This window comes from Branchiostoma floridae, chromosome 6 (genome assembly GCF_000003815.2).
Source record: "Branchiostoma floridae strain S238N-H82 chromosome 6, Bfl_VNyyK, whole genome shotgun sequence".
NCBI classification, from domain to species: Eukaryota; Metazoa; Chordata; class Leptocardii; order Amphioxiformes; family Branchiostomatidae; genus Branchiostoma; species Branchiostoma floridae.
In genome coordinates, this window is record NC_049984.1 from 25,508,439 (window position 1) to 25,529,782 (window position 21,344).

At 41.6% G+C, this 21,344-nt stretch overlaps 1 protein-coding gene across 3 annotated transcripts; it reads left to right on the forward strand.

Moving 5' to 3' along the window:
• Positions 1-695: 695 nt before the first annotated feature.
• LOC118417755 lies at positions 696-20,234 on the forward strand. Of its 3 annotated transcripts, none has more exons than XM_035823457.1 (19): positions 696-835; positions 2,163-3,147; positions 3,667-4,192; positions 8,073-8,164; positions 9,067-9,242; positions 9,873-9,930; positions 10,677-10,757; positions 11,139-11,185; positions 11,570-11,606; positions 12,245-12,384; positions 13,079-13,115; positions 14,437-14,550; positions 14,971-14,990; positions 15,946-15,979; positions 16,443-16,582; positions 17,038-17,071; positions 17,564-17,694; positions 18,754-18,850; positions 19,156-20,234. In XM_035823457.1, the coding sequence occupies exons 1-19, from the start codon at positions 767-769 to the stop codon at positions 19,269-19,271; spliced, it is 2,934 nt and encodes a 977-aa protein (XP_035679350.1). In that variant the 5' UTR covers positions 696-766; the 3' UTR covers positions 19,272-20,234. The 3 variants fall into 3 exon arrangements, with proteins under 3 accessions (XP_035679350.1, XP_035679351.1, XP_035679349.1); XM_035823458.1 differs by lacking the exon at positions 14,971-14,990 and adding an exon at positions 14,678-14,698 and having other exon boundaries at positions 14,437-14,549; XM_035823456.1 differs by lacking the exon at positions 14,971-14,990 and adding an exon at positions 15,020-15,040 and having other exon boundaries at positions 14,437-14,549.
• The last annotated feature ends 1,110 nt before the right edge of the window (positions 20,235-21,344 follow it).

Sequence of the window (21,344 nt, forward strand, 5' to 3'; positions counted from 1 at the left end):
CAATGATATTTGGTAGTTATTTAGGGGTAGGGAAACCGAAGGTCAAGTTCGATGATGGGCCTCCTGGTGACAAGTTGAGGTACTGCAGCAGAGCATCAAAGTTTGCGATAGACTTAGAATTATCCTCAAGTGGCGCCGGCAGCGTCACGTTTTTTGACTAGTGGATACGTCAGTGGTCAGTGGAGGAAAGGAGGCGTCATCATCAAGAATTGAAACCAAACCATAAAAAAAAACTTACCCTTAAATGCCCTGCTAGCTCATCCTACTACGCAGTGACATCCAACAGCCAAACCGCCTGTCTGGATGTACCCTGCTCCTTCAACCGTCACTCTTAGTTCCTGTGGACTTCCCGCCCCCACCCCCCAAAAAACAGCCAGTCATAGAATAGCCTTTCAATTTTCAAAAGGGGTCTCACGTATATAAGGGTGAGCTCATTAATATCTATAAACAGGGCGATAAGTAACTAATAGTTACGGTTGAAAGAGCAGGGTACATCCAGACAGGCGGTTTGGCCGTTGGATGTCCCTGCATAGGAGGATGTGCTAGCTGTCTTGTCTGCAAGTAATACAATCGGACAGTACCAACAACTACTGGGAACTACTTAGTACTACTTGTATTCGCGAGGACCTACAGTGTGTGCCTCGTCTGTCACGTGATTGGTTCGCTATTGCGACACTCATATGCATACATTATGCACACACAAAGTTCCAGACCAACAGGTGGCATTCTTAAAAGTTGGAGAGGCAACAGTCAATACGCCACCACCATGCGCTCCTTGTGGTCAACAATAGCGGTGCCCCTTCTCCTACTACTATCCGTCTGTAGAGGCGAAACGGTAAGTGTATTTTGAAAATTGAGCGTTGTGTATAAAGCTTAAGGTACCGCTGACGTGGCAAGGTGATCGTGTGGTTACTGACTAAGAATCTAACGCCGGTTTGGGGTTCCCTAGCCCTAGCAGCCCACCTCCAGTACACTATTGGAAAATGCGCCTTACACCTATTTTCGTGCTCCATTATGGTGAAAAGATGGGCATTGCTACTGCTGCTGACACAACGTGTATGTCGTCGGGTGTGGCGTAACTGGTAGAGCGTTCGGCTCGGAATCTATGGGTTCTGAGTTCGATTCCCACCGTGCCCCCGACGAAGTGCCCTTGGGAAAGGCACTTTACACGACTTTCCTTCTGTCTGTACCGTGTATGTGGCATTGTTGATATAGGTTACAAAAACTTGAGTGCAGTGCCACATCGTCCTCGTCTGTCCAAAAGCAAATGAAAAAAAAGTGTATGTCCTATTCTAGTCATTCGATAGTTCGCATAACTCTACATAAGGCCACAGCACGTAAATTTTATGGATGACATCATCGCATTCATTAATTTTCGTTTGCTACAGCTGGAATGACAGCCTTATGGTAGTTGTGATGTCACGTTAATTTTGTTATATTATTTATTATTTATTCCTTCAAATGTTTTAACGACGTTTATGGTGTTTATTTTGAAAATCTAGCCATCTTTTTGTTGTTTTTTTGCGCCATCTCATTATTTTTGCACTCTGCATAGGATGTCATCCATAGAATTTACTTGCTGTGGCTTATAAGCCAAACAATCACAGGAAGATTTTGAGGACTAAGAGGCTGAGGAATCTGATCTAAGTGTATATGTTGGGTAAGCGTGGGAAAATAGAACATTGGACATACAAGACTGAAGGTATTTTTGCTCTGTATGTAAGGCATATGTTTGATTCGTGGCAGGAAGAACACTTTAAGATAACACTTATGCAAATTAAGATTTAATCTGCATACTTAACTTGAAAATTACATAATCACTTAGTGGCAAAGTAGAAATGTGCCAATAAACAATAATGATAAGTAATGAAAACTGCCATGTGTAGATTAAGTAAATCTGAAGTGTTTTAATACTTCAAATAACTAGATTTTTGACAACTGCTACAACTGTCAAAATCCGCAATATCACTGTGGTTAAGTAACATGATCCACCTAGTTACGGGGTGTTGCTGAGATATATATATAAATAGATAGTCTATTCGTCACAATTGGGTTCTTACTTATTTGTGGTAGACAAGGATGGGAGAAAATAGCTTTCATGAAAGTCTGCACCTTCGGTTAATCTATTTTCTGTTGATTGGCATCTTAACATACATGTACAGGTGCAGACCAAAGTGTTGGTCCTAGGTGCCGGGATGGCGGGAATATCGGCCGCACGTAGCCTCAACCAGAGCGGCCTGACCGACTTCGTCATCCTCGAAGGTACCGGCCGTGTCGGGGGCCGAGTTTTCGAAGCTCAGTTCGGCGGAAGGACAATCGAACTCGGTGCGAGATGGGTTACAGGCATCTCCGATGACAACCCGGTATGGGCGATGGTCAAGAGTTATAACATGACTGGGATCGTTAGCAACAGGGCCAACACGAAGGTACGGAACAGCTCTGGTCACGATGTGACTGCTCAGGTTTTCAGCGTGGTCGCTTCCTTTGGCGAAATACCAAGGGCCGTCCATGACTTAGCTGTGCAGAGAAACGCAACCGGACAACCCGATATGCCGCTACGAGCTGCCCTGCGGTTGAACGGTTGGAACCCAACATCGTACTTGGAGAAAACCTTTGAGCACGCCTTCTACGATATTGGTTATGGAGAAAAGCCAGATGTGTTATCTTTGCTGAGATCACAGCTTAACCCGACAACAGAAATGTTCGGCAGCGAATTGTACTCTATCACAGACCCGCGAGGATATGTCTACATCATCGAACGAATGGCAGAAAGCTTCCTCGCAGAAAATGACCAACGGATGAAGCTCAACAAAACTGTTACCACGATCCAATGGAGTGACGATGGTGTGACTGCTGTCACGAACGATGGCTCTACGTACACCGCCGACTTTGCAATCGTGACCTTCAGCATGGGGGTTCTACAGGGCAACTCCGTCCAGTTCGTCCCGGGTCTGCCCGACTGGAAACGCGAAGCCATCTCTCGGGTTCGCATGGTCTTGTACACGAAGATCTACATGAAATTTCCATCTAAATTCTGGGACGACGAGGAAGAGATTTGGTACGCTGGAGAGCGCAGGGGCTACTACACCGTTTGGCAGAACATGGAGGCACCAGGCTTGTTTCCTTCGGGTTCTCACATCATTCTTGGTAAGTCCGATACCAAGGAAGTAGAGCTGTCTAGCGCATTAATTGTTAGCGTGGCGAATCTAATGACATGCTGCTGACTTAAGCTAAGGGCACAACCCGCCGTACGTGCAAATACGTGCTGTGTACGTGCCAAAGGCGTGGGCAATCTTTTGGGATCCGGAAGTGGCAAGTACCACCTCATTACGTACTCGTAGGGAATCCGACGGATTTGGAGCACGCAGACACGCCGTAGAACTTAACGTGCAGGCAAAACTTTGTGTGCCACCGGGCTGCGAATTCGCCCCCCGTACGTGTCAGTACGGGCGACGCGCCTGCCCTGTACCGCCTGAACGTTTTCAGAAATACGTGGCGAACGTGGCCTCCTAAAAAAAACGTACGGACAAATGACACGTGCGGTGGGTTGTGCCCTTAGGTTAACCGATAATGTGTTCTCACAATATGTCAATGGCAACTGAAGCCCTAAATTGATTTAGATATGATAGTAGGCTAAGTTAACCAAGTGACAATTTTTTCTTACAGTGACAGTTATAGGCGAGGAGGCACGACGTGTGGAGGCCCAGTCTGACCAAGCAACTCAGGCCGAAGTCATGGCTGTCCTCCGCACCATGTACGGAGCCGGCATCCCCGACCCTACAGACATCCTGGTGCCGAGATGGGAACAGGACCCGTTCTTCCGCGGCAGCTACGCCAACTGGGGAGTCGGCATCAATGATGAGGAGCTGCGCAAGCTGCAAGCTCCTGTCGACGGGCGTCTTTTCTTAGCAGGAGACGGGACGGGGCCGCACTACGGCTTACTACAGGGTGCCTTCTTCGAAGGAGCAAGAGTAGCTGACTCCATCGCGACGTGTGTGGGAGGAGGCCGGTGTGGGAAGGAGTACCAGCCGCCCCGCCGGGGTTGTACCTGTCCCACTGCAGACAACTTCGACAGCCAGGCCACGGTAGACAACGGGTCCTGCATGTACACCAGTGGCGAAGACAGCATCATGCCGTTTTCAATCTCATTCTATCTTCTGATTTTCGCAGCGTTTACATACAATTATATGGAGTAAGTTAGTCAGGTTTTTTTTTACGAAATTAGTTTACATTTCATTTGTGCAAACTCGATTCAGCGAGGATCAACAGCACAGTCAGTTACTTTAAACAATATTTATGAAACCTTACTAATAGCCAGAATATACCAATGGCCGAAAATGACTAAGTTAAATTTTATTTTCAGCCTTTAGTTAACAAAAAATTGGCCAATGACCCACCTAATCCTCGGTGTATATTGTGTCATAGGGACTGGTTATTTGCTTTATAACCACAGAATAGATTAGCGGAGTGAGCGTAGCGAAGGAGGTGATTTTATTTCACGTAATCATCATATAGCCTATCCAAACTAGCCCGTATGAAACATACAGCAATGTCCTTTGTGACGTATAGATCCATTGATATTAATTCATAGATTCATTCGTCGATTTTTTTAGAAATGCATAGGAAATTACATTTGCCCTTTTGATCTATAAGGAGATTACAGATTTTTGGTTTGAAAACAGAACTTCCACAGAAAACATTCGTAACATCGCAATCTTGGCTTGTCGAATCACTTTCCACTGTACTGTATGCAGGATCATTCCTCCCTGCTGAGTCTGATCATGCCTCCCTCTTGACTTGTGTGTCATCATAATTGGTCAATGTTCTGTACCAACCGGTATGATGCAGCGTTCGGGTAACTATAAGACCAACGACAGAATTTCATGGTAACACACGTTGCGAGAAAGCAGAAAGCAATTTGAGTGCTAAAAATTATTTCGTTATCTTTCTACAAGGCTCGAAAGCGAATGAAAGCTAAGGGTAACTGCTAAGCGAACTCTTCGGTAACCAAAAAGCTACCCCATACGATGGAACTTTCGTAATGTTAAACAAAGTGTGCGTTACTTTTATCACTTGAATTTCATAATAAAACACGTGACGATAAGGCAGAAAGCAAATTGAGTGCTACAAATTACTTCCTTACTTGTCTACAAGGCTCGAAAGCGAATGAAGGTTCCTCTTCGAGAAACCGCTAAGCGAACCCTTCGGTAACCGTAAAGCGACCCCATACGATGGAACTTCCAGAATCTAAAACAAAGTGTGCGTTACTTTTATCACTTGAATTTGATGGTAAAACAGGTGGTAAGAAGGCAGAAAGCAATTTGAGTGCTAAATATTGCTTCGTTACTTTTCTACAAGGCTCGAAATCGAATGAAGGTTCCCCTTCGGGAAACCGCTAAGCGAAATTTTCGATAATAATCAAAGCGACCCCATACGATTGAACGTCCAGAATCTTAAACAAAGTGTGCGTTACTTTTATCACTTGACTTTCATTGTGAAACACCTTGCCAGAATGCAGAAAGCAATTTGAGTGCTAAAAATTACTTCGTTACTTTTCTACAAGGCTCGAAAGCGAATGAAGATTCCCCTTCGGGTAACCGCTAAGCGAACCCTTCGGTAACCGCAAAGCAACCCCATATGATGGAACTTCCAGAATCATTAACAAAGTGTGCGTTACTTTGATCACTTGAATGTCATAGTAAAACCCGTGACGATTAGGCAGAAAGCAATTTGAGTGCTAAAAATTACTTCGCTACCTTTCTACAAGGCTTGAAATCGAATGAAGGCTCGCCTTCCGTAACCGCTAAGCGAACCCTTCGGTAACCGCAAAGCGACTCCATACGATGGAACTGCCGGGATCTTAAACCAAGTGTGTGTTACTTTTATCACGGAGGCTCGACAGCGAATGAAGGTTACCCTTCGGGTAACAGCTAACTAAGCGAACCCTTCGGTAACCAAAAAGCGACCCCATACAATGGAACTTCCAGAATCTTAAACAAAGTTTGCGCGTCACTTTGACCACTTGAATTTCATAGTAAATAATTCTAACAAATGAACTTCATAGTAAGACATGTGGCGAGATGGCAGAAAGCAATTTGAGTGCTAAAAATCACTTTGTTATTAATTACTTTTCTACAAGGCTCGAAATCAAAAGAAGGTTAATGAGGTTGGTAGATCATAGGATATAACAGTTTTCTTTTACACAACCAGTTTATCTCACCTGCTGACGTTTCGATGTCTGCTTCTTGCCGCCATATGTAGCCGGGACGAAGGGGGGTACAAGCTCAGCCACGTTTGGGATAGTGTTCTTGCCGCAAAAGCGCCGCCTACGTCGGCTACATACAGCGGCAAGAAGCAGAACTCCAGTTAGAAGATGATCCGTCAACCCCTCCCGAGATCCCCTTCGAAAAGCACGCACGAATTTCTGCGGAATTTCGGAAATTTCATTCTCCTACAGCAGAGTACCGTCAGTCATTTATTCCTGACTGTACTCTGCTTTCCTTCCCTTTTGCCGGCGGTATTACCCGCCCTACTTATTACATATTAATGAGCTTGCCCTTATATGGGCAGTCAGCCGTTGGGGATCGGGCGTTGGCATGGTGAGCAAACAAAGTCATGGTAATACGTAACATGATTGGCTGATAGCTTCCCAGCGGCCTTTGCGAGACAGCTTCCGACAAAATGAAGCCCAAGGAAGGCCTGTTCTCTGATTGGTTGACAGCTTGTTTGTGGCGACAATCATAATACCCGTAGGTAGGCCCTGGGACAGCAGGGCCCCATAAGGTAGTGCCGTTGGGGACCGGGCGTTAGGAGGATGGGAAATTTTTGCCAATCGGATATATACTTAACAGTAAGCCTAACATTTCTCTCTTTTTTAGTTAAATTTGGCATATTTTTTATTATTCTAACATGAAATGCAGTGTATTCATAAACTGTCCTCATGAAGTATGCAAATTAGCATGATTGGCAATTAATTATGAAAGGCAACTCTGAAGCTATCTACATTCCAAATATCATGAAGATCCGTCAACCCATTCCCGGGTTATTCCCTCTATAAAGTGATGATGCAACTAAAAATTCCTGACATGCCTGTTGAAAAAATCCTGACATGCCTGCGCAATTTGGGGAATTCTTGTCAAACGGACGCACACTGTACTATTAGGCTAGCCCCTGAGGCGTCGCCAAAAACTGTCATCGACGGGATCATCCGACAGTGCGAGTTTACGCGTCGTAAAATCGGAAACGTTCCGATTTACGGCATTTGCCTTGGGGGAAACAAACTTGTCACTTCCGGGTTGTGGACACGTCGAGTGTTCCTCCGTTTCCTGGATGGGGGGCGGAAATCCAACATGTGAGACTTGGACGTGACGGTCTACAGAACCAGCTGAAGTCAGGTTCAAGTTCAAGTTCAAGTAAAGTCTCCCCAAGTCTGTCGGCAGCTGTGGGCTTCAGTCATTTGAAAAGGCTTAGTATTTACAAGGATGTATAACGTCCTTGGTATTTAGCTGCATAAACATGCAACGATAGACATAGAGTACCACAAATCTCAGTACTGAGACTTATCTTAAAAATCGCCATTTATACAACTAGCAGGTACTTATTCTTGATCTTCTACATTATATGTTTACTTAGTGATTATTACTGGTAGTTACCTTCGCAAAGAAGGTTATGTTTTGGGTAGCGTTTGTATGTATGTGTATAATGTATCATTGTATGTAACTGTTATATATGTTATGATGTATGTAACGTCACTATGTATTTATGTTTGTAGAAGACCAACATATTACTCGAGAATGCCTGCATGGATTGTATTGATATTCAGTATGTGGGTAAGGTCTTAATGAGACCAGGAAACGATTAGATTTTGGGCCTCCTAGCAGCCAGGTGTTACGGTACTGCAGCGTAAATTCCTTGTTTGATATTTGGAGTTCTGAACTTGCTGCGGCTATGATTTTTTAGTCGGAGACAGGTCTTGATGCCGAGACAAAGTGGTATATGTTTGGGCGCCCTTAGTGGTTTTTTTATAAAGAGGACTGCAGTGATTTATACCTATTCTAATCACCCGTTACCAGTTGTGTGTCCCCCATGAACCCAGAGATGGACCCCTGCAGTGTTGTAGTGATGTTAGCAGGACTGGCAGCTCTGGCACACGGACTGACTCCAGGTGAGAGAGAGAACATGCAGCTGACATACATCTGCATATATTTATGTTTTCCTTCTTCTGTCAAACCAAGTATCGTTAGATGCAGTAAGTGTAGCCCCCATTTTTGTAATCATAGGTCTGCATTCGTCTTCTTGCATTAATCTCAAAGCAGATTGTATGGCAGCATAAGATAGCAGAGTATCAAAAGCTGGCAGAGGAGCGACGCCAGCTTAGGAGTGTGTTTCGCTACTGGGCAAATGGACACCTTTTGGCTGACTACACTCCTTGGCCAGTTTAGTACTATCTTATGCCATCGTAAGATCTGCTTGGAGATAATAGGTCTGCAAACTCTTGACTATAGGCTACAACTGTATAGCTACCAGAAATTACGACAGATTGCTCTAGCCTTTGTAGCAGACTCTCTGGGAGCTTGTATAAAGGCACCTTCTTACTAGTTAATACAGGGGCAGTGTAATCAACGATGGCTGGCAATCAGCGACCCAGTACAAAAAGAAATGACCAGCAAAACTATTATGAGCTGAAAAAAGCCTGCTACAGTGGATTAAAGATTGCTCAATGAAGTTCATGGATAAAAAATCTTGGGTCATGTTCCAGTCATAAAATTAAGAGTCACACAAATACGGACCGTATTACGGTCACTCAGTGATCACCATTTCAGGTACACTCTCACTGCATTCGCATCACACTTGCGTCCCTTTGTGGTTCGAAAGATACTCTTTTTCTTACTTTTTGTGTATTTTATTGTCTTTTAAGTCATACTTTTACCTATTACGTAATATCTAAATCATAAGAAATTGGAGAAAATAACAAAACAGTGACACAGTGAACAAACCCCACAGTGACGCAAGCTTGACGCAAGTGCGGTGAGAGTGCATCTTTAGTGAGAACTGCCTGTTGTACAGGGGAAGTGTCCATTATAGCCGGGGGAGGGAAGCCTCACCAGGGAGAACATAAAGACATGGGTGACTGTGAGGACACGGCAGCCTCCATGGATGGATTCTTCCTGGACGCTCGCTTCAACTACCCGTGGGGACTAGTCTTCGACAAGTCAGATAACTCCATCTATGTGGCTGACTGTGTACGTAACAAACTTAATATTTAATTTAGGACTCTGTAAGTTCATCACTAGATTCTTAGTTGACTAGACTAGACCTGACTGGGATGATAGGCATGATCCCAGACAGTTGTTTCCATTGTTTATATAGTTCACCTTTAATGTTTAGCTGATAGGTACAGCACCTATCAGGATAATGAGACTGTTTCTCTTCATCGTTGCATGGGACAGGATCTGTTTCCTTTCTTCCTTCCTAAATTCTTCCATCCCTCCTCCATTCTCTCTTTCCTTCACTTCTTCCTTCCTTTATGTACTTTTCATTCTTTCTTTTTCTTCCTTCACTCCTCCTTCCTTCCTCCTTTTACTTTCTTCCTTCACTCCTTCCCTCATTTACTCCTCCCTTCAATTCTTCCTCCCTCCCTCCTTCACTCCTTTGTCCCTCCCTCATTCACTTCTTCATTCACTCCTTCCCTTTATTCATTTTTTCACAGCTGCTCTTATCCAGGGTTAATTTTTTTAGTCTCCTGGCTTAGAGTCTATGTCCAAACCCTCCCAGAATATGGGCCGTTATGGTTATGAACTGAGAGAGTTAACTTTGTGTTACACAGACTACATGTAGCTCCAACCAGAATGTTTCTTTTCATTTCTCTTCAGGGCTGCCCAGATACTCCACACAGCAATGACAGGATCAGGAGAATATCTCTATCCGACAGTAAGTTGTCTTTAAAACTTTGACTCTACACCCTAGTTAGCTGTAGCCTGGGTACCATCCGATTTCTACAGGGGCTCACTATAGCACTTGCTACACCTGTATTTATTTAGGGTAGAAATCGGATGGTACCCAGGCTAAGTTAGCTGTATCCCAAGACCATGGATTGTTAACTTCCTCGGCTGTGGAATTGTGACCACATCATTCTGTGAAGGGAACATCATGATATGAAATTCTTGATGGATAGAAAAGGTCACGTGTCTGTAAACTGGTTAAAGGAGTATGGTGGTTGCTTTTAATAGTCCTTGATTTAGAACCCTGCACCGCTGAGCAAAAGGGAAAAATTACAGTGAAACTAGGGCTGAAACTCTGTTAGGTTAAGGGTTAAGAGCACTGATGACAGGGCTCTTAAGACGGCCAGCACCCTTTTTTTAAAGCAAGGTCACAAGACCACTTACTACAAGGAGTGCTCATTCTTGAAATACACTGTGAACTTCCATCTGCACCCACTGATCTGCTACATTGTACATCGTCACTCTGACACTGGTTTTGATACCACTGGGATTGAGGTTCGCGGTCACTCTGTCTGGACACTGTTTCCACTGTTACGGTCTGGACATACACAGTGTCTGGTCATGCTGATCCCTCGCTCTGCTTTGATCTCAGGAAGGGAGGGTCACAGTCACTGGCCAAAGCCCTCCCAATTTCACATACTGAGACTCAGCTCAAGTTTTGTGTTTGTATTGAAGGTTGGGTGACAACAATAGCTGGTTCCACCCAGGGTAACCAGGATGGTTTTGGGAAAGATGCTCACTTTCACCATACAGCAGGTAGATCAATGCATCAATACTTTATTTGTTTATTAAACTGGAAAATGTTACAGTACAGTACAGTACACAGGCTGACTCTCATGCAGTATAGCTGAATTCTGAGAGTCAACAATATTGTAGAGATGAAAACAATTTTGAATATTTGAAATTATAAGTTAATATAAAAAAAATATTGTTGCAAATTTCAGAGCCTTTCTTGCAACACAAAGTCTTGTAATGTATGTTACTGTGATGTCTTTAATGGATCATAGATTGGATGGTATTCAGAACCAAGTACATCAAGTTTCCTTTCATATGATACATATAAATGCAGATTTCCAAGAGTCAAGTGCAATTTTTTGTGCTGAATTCATGGCACTTTTTCTCTGTTGTCCCCATCAGGTATGGTAGTGGATGAGAACAATGCCATGCTGTATGTGTGTGACAGTGTAAGTACCTCTTCAATAACTGGCTTCAATATCTACCACTGCCAAGAAGGTTATGTTTTCAGTAACATTGGAAACGTTTCTTGATGAACTACATAACTCAAGAGGGCCTGAAATTATTGCCTTGAAGGCTTGATATATGGTATGTGGGTAGGTCTTGATTTTGGGCCTCCTAGCAGCTTGTTATGGTTGTGCAGTGGAACTTCCTGTTTAAATATTTGGTGTTCTAGACATACTATGGTCATTGATTTCTGAGTGGTCACATGTACATTGTGTGTAGCACTTGGGCCATAGAGTAAGTGATTTTTGTTGTTGAGTACTTAGGAGCTAAACTATGACTGTTTCTTTTAGTACATATTAATTATTTTCTTTTTTCTTTTGTTTTAGGCAAACAATGTGATAAGACAAGTCAGCATCAAAACAGGTAAGAGATTTTGATGGGTGATACAGTGTAATTTTTAATGTTTCACAGTGGTTCAAAAGGTTCAAGATTTTGGTAGTGAGTACTTAATCGCAAACTTAAAACAGCCAAAAAATTTCAATTACTGTATTTTCTCTTTAGCCCACACCAATTTTATTTGTTGTTTCTCGGATTTCCTGACCCTAAAAAACTTTTAAAATGATGGCCACACCTCGTGTTGACAAAATTTCACAGCCTCTCCTTTCTCGAATTAACCATAAGCTTCAAATTCCAGTAGCTGTACGTGCCTATTTTGGACGGTATGTTTATAATTTTTCTTCAAACTTTGGACTTTGCTACCAGAGACCCCGTAATTAACTGTAACATGAGTAAGCCCCTAATTTCCCCCGACTTTTCGCAATTCTTTTTTTCAATTTTTTTTTCGACTGCATGACTGACCCAATTTTTTTCTGAAAAAATGTAAAAAACAAGAAATAAAATTGGTGTGGCCTTACCACGAAATTTAGACACTGCAACTTTAAGCACATTTACACTCTAAGGCTAAGATATTTTCTGCCTCCCACTTTTCCTGTTCTTAAACTTGACTTAATTTCTGCACTTTCAAAGCTTTGTGTTTACAAGTAAGTTGCAAACTCTTGCAGGTGAGGTGAAGACGTTTGCAGGTAACCCCGACCCTGAGGAAGTAGAGTGGAAGGATGGGACAGGTCTGGATGCCAAGTTTTACCACCCACAAGGATTATACCTGGATGTCTGGCAAAACAGGATGTTTGTTGCAGATACTGTAAGTAGATATTCTCATGCACGGTAAGTTATTTGTCAAATTTGATTACTTCCATGAAAAACATTGTGTTAATGGTGACAGTCTGTAACACTAGTTTACCTTTGTCCATCGGGTACCCCATATCTGTTGCTTTTAAAAACAGGGTATTTAGGGCAAGGACGTTATATCAGGGTTATCTAGGCCAACAACATTGTAATATTTTGAAAATAACCACGATATTTTGAAAACTTAACAATGTTGAAAACCACAGTCCGTGGACTTGATATCTGCAAATACCCAGCTTTTAAAACAACGGATTTAGGTTACCCAATGGATAATGGTGAACTAAGGATATAAATTTCTGTTTGTTTCTATGTGCGGTTGTTTGTGTTTTGGTATATTTGTGGCCAGCATCAGTTTAGAAACTATTCATGGATTAAAATGATATTTGGTACCTGAATACTGGTTTGGAAGACAAATTTCACGGTGAATTTTTGGACCCCTGGTGTGTGACGTTGGTAATGCAAAACTTCACACTAACTCACTCACACACTCAAATTGTTGTACAATACATAATATATTGTTGGACATTTCCAAGAAATTAGTATCTGAATAAATTTCCCCTTTTTTTCAGTGCCAATTATTGTTTGTCAAAGATATAATGTAGAGCTTTCCTGTTGTCATGGCAACACTTAGTTTGATGTTTTTCCCATAGGACAACCACGTGATCAGAGAGATGAGTATGCATGATGGTGAGACTTGTTTGGTTAATTCCTTAATTAAACTTAATGAATAAAGACCTTTATTGCACATTTTTGCCCCACTGGGCTAAGTACGAGGGGTGATCAATAAGTCCTCGGCCTCACCCAGAAATAATAAGCACAACTCAGATTTTGAAGCATAGATGTCAAGTATAAAGTCTTTTATGAATGTGTACCAAAATTCAAATTAGTGTGATCATTACTTTGCAGGCGACACCCAGTAATGTTAGGTAAGGGAGATGGACAATTGAGCTGCGACCTGAGGTGTGTGGGTCACTTGCGCTGCTGGAAGTCAGACACCCACTTCTTTCTGCTTGAAATAGGAAGAGAATCATTATCAAACATTTTGACAATGTTTTTGTTAATGTCAAATAATTTGGGGCATGGGGAACTCGACTCACACTTGCCTGATCACAATTCAACCTTGTTTTTCTCGCCACTTACCTTTTTGTTATAATTTTCCAAAAACGAATGTCTGGAAAGTAATGACTGCAATGACTTGAAATTTGGATCATATTCATAAAAGACTTTATACTTGACATCTTTGCTTCGAAATCTGAGTTGTGCTTATTATTTTTGGGTGAGGCCGAGGACTTATTGATCACCCCTCGTACAGGTCACATGGTAGCAATCAAATGGGAACAATCCTACACATCTACATGTATATATGCAGGTGTGCGTCTAATCTAATCTATTCGACTTCCTCTCACTTCTTGGTAATTGCATAAATGTAGATAGCTGTATGGTTGGTTAGAGTTGGTTTATCCATAGCTGTCAGGAATATAAATTTCTCTTTGCTGATTATGTCATCTATTAGTCATGTACTGTTCTCCCCTTATTGAACATCACACTATTAAAAGAATTCTTATTTAAACCCTTGGTCTTCCTAACAATTAGGACTTTTGGGCACAATAGTTTATTTTATTTCATTTTATTTTATTTTATTTTGCTTTATTTTACTTTTTAAATCTTTCTTGTATAAAAGAACCATTTGTTGGGGAAATACTAATGTACAATCATCTGCAATATATGAAGTGAGAACTTGCTAGCTTAAGCTTTCCCTTTCCACAATAATTTGTCAGACTGCTGATGACATCACAGATAACACGTTCACCAGTTCAGAATAGGTAGTACATATCTTGCAATTCACCTGAGGATTAAGAGACTGTTTTTAGCAATCCATAGTGCTATTCTACAAACTGGTGTATTGTGACATCATGTTGTACCTTGCTTTTTTTCCTTGTTGTTACAGCTTATTCCAATTAATGCATTCAAGTTCCAAAACTCATGGTTTGAACTGTGTGCCCTGCAGCTGAGGTGAAGACTGTAGCTGGTTCCCCTAAGGAGAAGGGTTTGGTGAATGGTCGGGGCAGGGCTGCCAGGTTCCACCACCCCACACAGATGGCGTACGACCCTTACACAGACACTTTCATCATCATCATCATGTGAGTACTCTACGTGTCCGATCATGTGAGTACTCTACGTGTCCGATCATGTGAGTACTTTCATCATCATCATCATCATGTGAGTATGCTACGTGTCCGATTATGTGAGTACTCTACGTGTCTGATCATTTGTGTCCGATTATGTGAGTACTCTACATGTCCGATCATGTGAGTACCCTACGTGTCCGATCATGTGAGTGCTCTACGTGTCCGATCATGTGAGAACTTTGCATGTCTGATCATGTGAGATAACTCTACGTGTCCGATCATGTGAGTACTCTACGTGTCCGATCATGTGAGTACTCTACGTGTCCGATCATGTGAGTACTCTCATCATCATCATCATGTGAGTACTCTACGTGTCCGATCATGTGAGTACTCTACGTGTCCGATCATGTGAGTACTCTACGTGTCCGATCATGTGAGTACTCTATGTGTTCGATCATGTGAGTACTCTACGTGTCTGATCATGTGAGTACCCTACATGTCCAATCATATCTAATCATTTGACTATATGTACATCAGTCTTGAATACAGAATATACCTGGCTCAGTCTAGAGACGGGGGGCGACACAGGTTACCTGGCACTTACAACCCGTTACTGCAGTCACATGTCACAATGTTGTGTCCCAGAAGCTGCTGTAGACAGTCATTTCTGTGAACAAGGCTGACATATAATGCTAGTTCACCTATATCCGTAGGGTAACCTTTATCCGCTCTTTTTAAGAACAATGGATATTAAGTCGACAGATGATAGTTTCAAACTGAGATTTTTGGAAAATACCGTCCATCGACTTGATATCCTTAGTTTACACATCAGATATAGGTTACCCCGCGGACGGAGGTGAACTAACGGTAATATAGTCACCCAAATAAGAAATTGGGGTAAATTTTGGATAAAGTTGTTATTTATCGACATAATGTGAACTTTGAAATTCATGCTGTTAGTAAGATTCAAATAAACTGTGTTGTTCATTCAGTGCAGCTTTTAAGATGTTTTTACCTCCCACAATGCCATTAGAATCAAAGTCTGTTAATTGCAATAAGATGTACTTTGACGTACAAGCCAAGGTTGTATTCTAGTTTGTTGTCTTTCATGTTTTTCAACTGAGAATTGATTCTAAGTTAGGCCATATGCATGTTGATTTGATTGTATGGATGACATCCTATGGGAAGCCAAAGGTGATCAGGATTCAAGGTTAAACAAATGGCTAAACACACAGAGTATGGTACATTTTATTTGTTTGTTTTTTACATCAGATTCGTCTTCTCTATGATTTGACTATGGCATCACTATCCATTTTCTGTGTACAGAGTTCTGTCATATGTTTTACAAATTAATGAATTAACATGGCTTTAATTTGTCTCCTTCCCAGTACAACCATGCTATCAGGACAATCAAATTACAAGGTAATGTTTTAATCGTTTTACTGTAGATGTAAAATTTTATCTTTCTAAAATACAATACTGAGTCACCATGGGGGTATTGCAGCAGAACGTTCTGTTTTTTTAACATGCGTGGGGTGTTGCTTAGCACAGAACCTCCATTTAACATCCTATCCAAGGGAGGGCCCTAGCAAGAGCTGGGTACTCATTTTCACCTGAGCAAAGTGAGGAAAGCCGTGTAAAGTGCCTTTCCCAAGGGCACAAGATCGGTGACATGACACGATTCAAAGTCAAGACCTCTTGGTCCTGAGTCAAACACACTGCTGCTGCACCACACCATCTTACATGCCCAAAGCAAAAAAAAAAACGTGTTGTATGTTAAAGACAGACGACTTTGACATAATTGTCACCGTCGACAGTATGACCAGAATTTTTTCCTTGTGTGAAATACAGTATAGTTTAACCAGGTGACTGTATTCCTCTTTAGGTTACGAGGTTGACCTCCTGGCTGGGAGTCCAAAAGGGGAGCCGGGATTTAAGGATGGGAAGGGGACGGCTGCAAGACTCAACTATCCTGAGGGGATAGCTTTCGACACCACACACAGGGTCCTGTATGTGGTGGAGTTTGTAAGTAGACAGTTATTTATGATACTGAATGTTTGAAGTACAGTCAAACCTGTCTATAGCGACCACTCACGGAATTGGAGAAATGTGGCCACTATAGACAGGTGGCCGCTATTGAGAAAATGTTGATCAGTTGACCACGAGCAATACCCACTGATCTTTCTCACCAAGTAACATTGTCTCAAATTAGACCCTGCCAAAGTCAAATCTACCGAAAATGATTGATATTGCCATGCGGAATGTTGGTAAATTTGCCGATAAAGACTTTGTCTAACGTTCAAGACACAAAGTCATGTACCTTCCACTACTGCTCAAATGAACCTGTCAGGAACTCTAAATCCTCTCGCAAACTACGATTCTAAACCCTGCGCAGGGTGACATATAGCCATTGTATGGTTGCAATAAGCAGTGTTTCTGAACCTTAAAGTATGAATTGTCCCTGACTTTTTTCCATGCAGGATAACAACTGTATCAGGATGGTGACCCCTGCAGGTAAGAGAAATAAGACAAAACTAATTTAGTGACTATTTCTATATATGGATTTTTACTTACTGCAAAGAAATCCTTTTATGTCCAACCCTGGGGAACATTTCAGGTTCTGCACATTTGATTTTACCATCTGTCATCTATGATTGCCTTGTTGAGAGAATGACTACTAAATGACACATAAGAATTAGACATGTCTGGATAGTAACAATGCTTTAAGAGACTCTTGAAGTAAAAGAAATGACCAAAACAAACGGACACAGACTATGAATGCTGAGCTTTCTTTCTACAAATGTTCTGTACCTGTGATGTATATGTAGTGATATATGTTGATAGATTTATTAGGACTCGATAAAATCTGTGTCTCTGACCCTTACCTCCCTCATGACCTCAATGAAAATTGGCCTGGAGGCCAATTTGAGCTTCTCATAAATGAATAAAGGTTCAAACAAACAGACAGACCACAGTCCCTGAGAAGTAACGCCTGTTCCTCCCCAGGAATTGTAAAAACTTTGGCAGGGGGACCCGACCCTGGCTACAAAGATGGTGCAGGCAGGGACGCTCGCTTCTTCCACCCCACAGGGTTGACCTTGGATCCCACCAACAAGGTCATCTACGTCACAGACCAGGTCAGATAGAACTCTAGCTATTATATTGCCAAATATAGTTTCACACTAGTCTTTATGATGTTAACTCTTGCTCCCGCTGTACCAATCACTCACAAACATTGCAGGCCATCGCGTGCAGGAACAACTACTACAGGCTCTCGTTCTTCCCTCGGACCATCAGAGAGTGGAATTGACTTGAGCTTTGTGTGGTGGAGGCGGGGTCTTTCTCCCAATTCAAAACTGAGCTGGGGAGGACCCTGCTGCATTGAGCCACCCCCACACGTCTTGTATATATATGTCAATATATGTCCTACTAACCCACTTAATTCACTTGTCCTGTCCTTGCACACACAAAATCAGTTTGTTTTCAGTTTCCTTAGCATTTTTCCCTTTATTTTCCCTTGTCTATTTGTACCGGGCACTTGTATTGTAATTAACTAATGCGTAGTCTGCCGATAATCTCTAGAATTAGAGGCTGGGCAGTACAAAAGAAGAATGAAGGAGTTCACCCAAGCTAGTGCTGAATGGCAGCCGCTCCGAACCCTTACAATTTATTCCTACCAATTGTAAGCTCCTCCCAACTCAGCCCCTGGCTGCATAGAAATTTTAGTATCCAGCCCATCCATAAAAAAGACTGGCAATAAAAATGTATTATTGCCATGACGACGATTGAGGGTACAACAATACAGCTCAAATCAGAAATAGACTGGAACTTCCCTGTCGCACTATTCCTGGCACAATATACTAGCCCACCTGTAACATAAACCTACAGCCAGAAATGTACTATCCCCATGTGACCTACATTCCACCATTGTATACCAGAGATACATCTGGAACAGATTTAGGGGGGAGGGGGACTAGCATTCTTGGAAAAATGCCTGTGCAATTCCTAGAATTTTTGCAGACTGAATGCAATATATACCACTTGACGACTCCCCTGAGGCGTCGTCAAAAAAGAAGAAATAAACCTGTTCATCTGTACAGAATCTTGTCCCATATGATTTTGTCCCATTTTCAATCACATGCATGCACTGATGACAAAGAGTAAAAGTTCTAACCCGGGCGCTTTATCTCTTACAGTATAACCACTTAGTGAGAAGTGTGACCGCAGTCGGACACAACTACGACGGGCCTGCTGAGATGGTTTATGTAGAACAGAACAGGCCTGGGAGACAAGGTATGTGCGTGTATGACTATGAGAGCTGATCAGTAATTCTGGACCTCACATTTTCTTAGCCTGGTATCCAGCCGTAATATAGTTCCCGAGTCTCTTCTCTCCTCTTCACAATTATATTGTTGAAAAGAGCTAAGGGGGAGCATCCTGGAACCTGCCAATGTAGCATCTGTCTTTTCTGTTACAACCAGTGGAAGAATAGCTTCTCAGTCAGCTAATTTAAATTTAAAACTGGATCAAAGTCAAATTCCTTTTTCACATTGCTTTACAGGCTGACACTAACTCTTTTCCCCATCTGTCCCCTGCAGTTGTTTCCTTCTGGAACAGCGGCACAGCTGTCCTGTTGATGGGGGTCGTGCTGTTCCTCCTGATGGGAACAGCAAGGGCTGTCACCCGCAGGTTCTGCATCAAGCGATCATACTGACAAAATTGTAGTCCATCATCAACAGCACTACAGAACTAGCTGACAAGACCAGGAGAAGGATTAGAAACTTGCTGAGTATATTTAATGGCACAAAAATTGCCAGTAATAATGTTGCATCATGAAATTAAGTCCCATGCAGTTCACACTCAGTAAAATATAATGCAAGACAATTCGCTGAAAGTGCCAACTGTTACACAGTGAAATACATGCAAATCAATCGGATCACTGCATGTCATCCATGACATTCACTTGCTGTCACCTAAACACCATGTCAGAAGGTTGCCAGTGTCCAGGTCCCCAACATGATACTACTAGATAGGCCCTTTAGGCGAATTGATTTGCATAGATTTTAGGTCTCTAAGGTACAGTTTATTACATGTTACTTTACATATCTTTGATTTCCCTACTTCTGGTTCTAACAGATGAAGCTAGAAATTAGCAAGCGAGTGTGTCCCATTGGTTCTAAACACGTGGGATAGTTCAACCCATTTCTGGTGTCAAAAAGATTGTAAATATCTAATTGTAAATGGTTCAAGGTGGACAGTTTAGTTATCTTGATATTGAAAGTATCATTATATTTTTCTATGCAAGAATTTTGGATGTATTCTGGCTCTAAGGTAATGATGTAAAAATATAGAGTTTTAGGGTGCATATTTTTTGTGATGGGAAAGCGTGACTGATAGATGATACTGGTGACATGGAAATTTAAAACATCCATATAGACGTGTCAATGGCAATGTTTCGGTAGCCTTTTTACTCTATGTATTTACTTTTTACTCTATGTATGCAAAATGGTTAGAGTATACTAGTAGTTTGGATATCAAATGAAGGGACATTTCCCTCTGTATTAACTGAAAGACAAGCTGGAAAAAAAGCTGATAAAAAGTGATTTTTTTGGACGTCTTGGGTGTACTTGATATTATAGGTCACTATAAGACATTGAAAAATAAAAAAAATAAGCCATCCGTGAATAGTTTCACTGCGTCGGTGAATGACTGAATAATAAAGTTCTTGCTTTACAGTGTGGTATTATACCTTTATTTAGAAACGGGAGAAACTGATACGCGGAGAAAGCTTGATGTCTTCCATACAATCAGCTCAGCGTAGTCTAATCTTCAGAAAAAAGACCAGACAAAAATAATACAACAATTCCATATTTGGCAATGCACAACGTTTTATTGTACGTCCACACAATACAAAGTCTTGAGGTATAGCTGATATAATTGTGCATAATATTTTTGCCAAAAACTCATGATAATGTAATGCCATGTAAAATGCTGATTTCAAACTGTTGCAGTTCTTGTAAACATTGCTAGGGGCGCTTTTGATCCATGAGACCAACGCTTTTTAATAGTAGATACGTGCAGTTTTAGAAGGAATTGCTCTGCGAAAATCTGTAAAAAAAACGCAAAGTATAATGATTTAGCTTCTGTAAACGAGTACAAAGTGTTTGTCAAAGCGCTATTGTGAAACGATTCCAAAACGTTCATTTAGTTATACCATTCTAAGACTACTTATCTTCTAGGGTCAAAATATATTGTACTGTATTTCAACAGGTTAGAAATATTTAAGTACATTGTAAGTCACTAAACTGTTGCAACATAAATTCACCGTTCATAATATTTCAACATTATACAATATTTTGTAGCTGGGTCATGATCAGTGGGCTGGGAAGAAGGCAATTCTCACATCCCTGCCAACTACATTACATTATGTCTGTCTTTCAGCTTACCACAAAAGAGCCACCAGTGTCCAGTTGTCAACCCTGAATTGTAATAAGCAGACAAAGCAGTCAGCTTATCACCTTCGTTTATGGGGGCAATAACCCAAATATATCATTTGGATAATTTATCATAACGTTTTCTAAGTGTGAAAAAAAACGCGTAGATTTTGAAAAAAAATATTCTAATAAAGCTATGTTTCCCACATAGATAAATAAGTTTAAACATGTCCGATTTAATTTTCCATGCTTATCTATAATAAGTCAAACAAATTAAAGCAAACACTAACATCCTATCCTTTCATACGAAATCGAAGAAACTTTATCATTTTCCAAACGAGTCAGTAAAGCCA

Coding starts and splice junctions, on each gene's coding strand:
- LOC118417755 (XM_035823457.1), top strand. CDS start 767: ATGCGCTCCTTGTGGTCAACAATAGCGGTGCCCCTTCTCCTACTACTA. Junction 9,931..10,676: donor GAGAATATCTCTATCCGACA/GTAAGTTGTCTT, acceptor TTTGTATTGAAG/GTTGGGTGACAACAATAGCT. Junction 17,072..17,563: donor CAGGATGGTGACCCCTGCAG/GTAAGAGAAATA, acceptor GTTCCTCCCCAG/GAATTGTAAAAACTTTGGCA.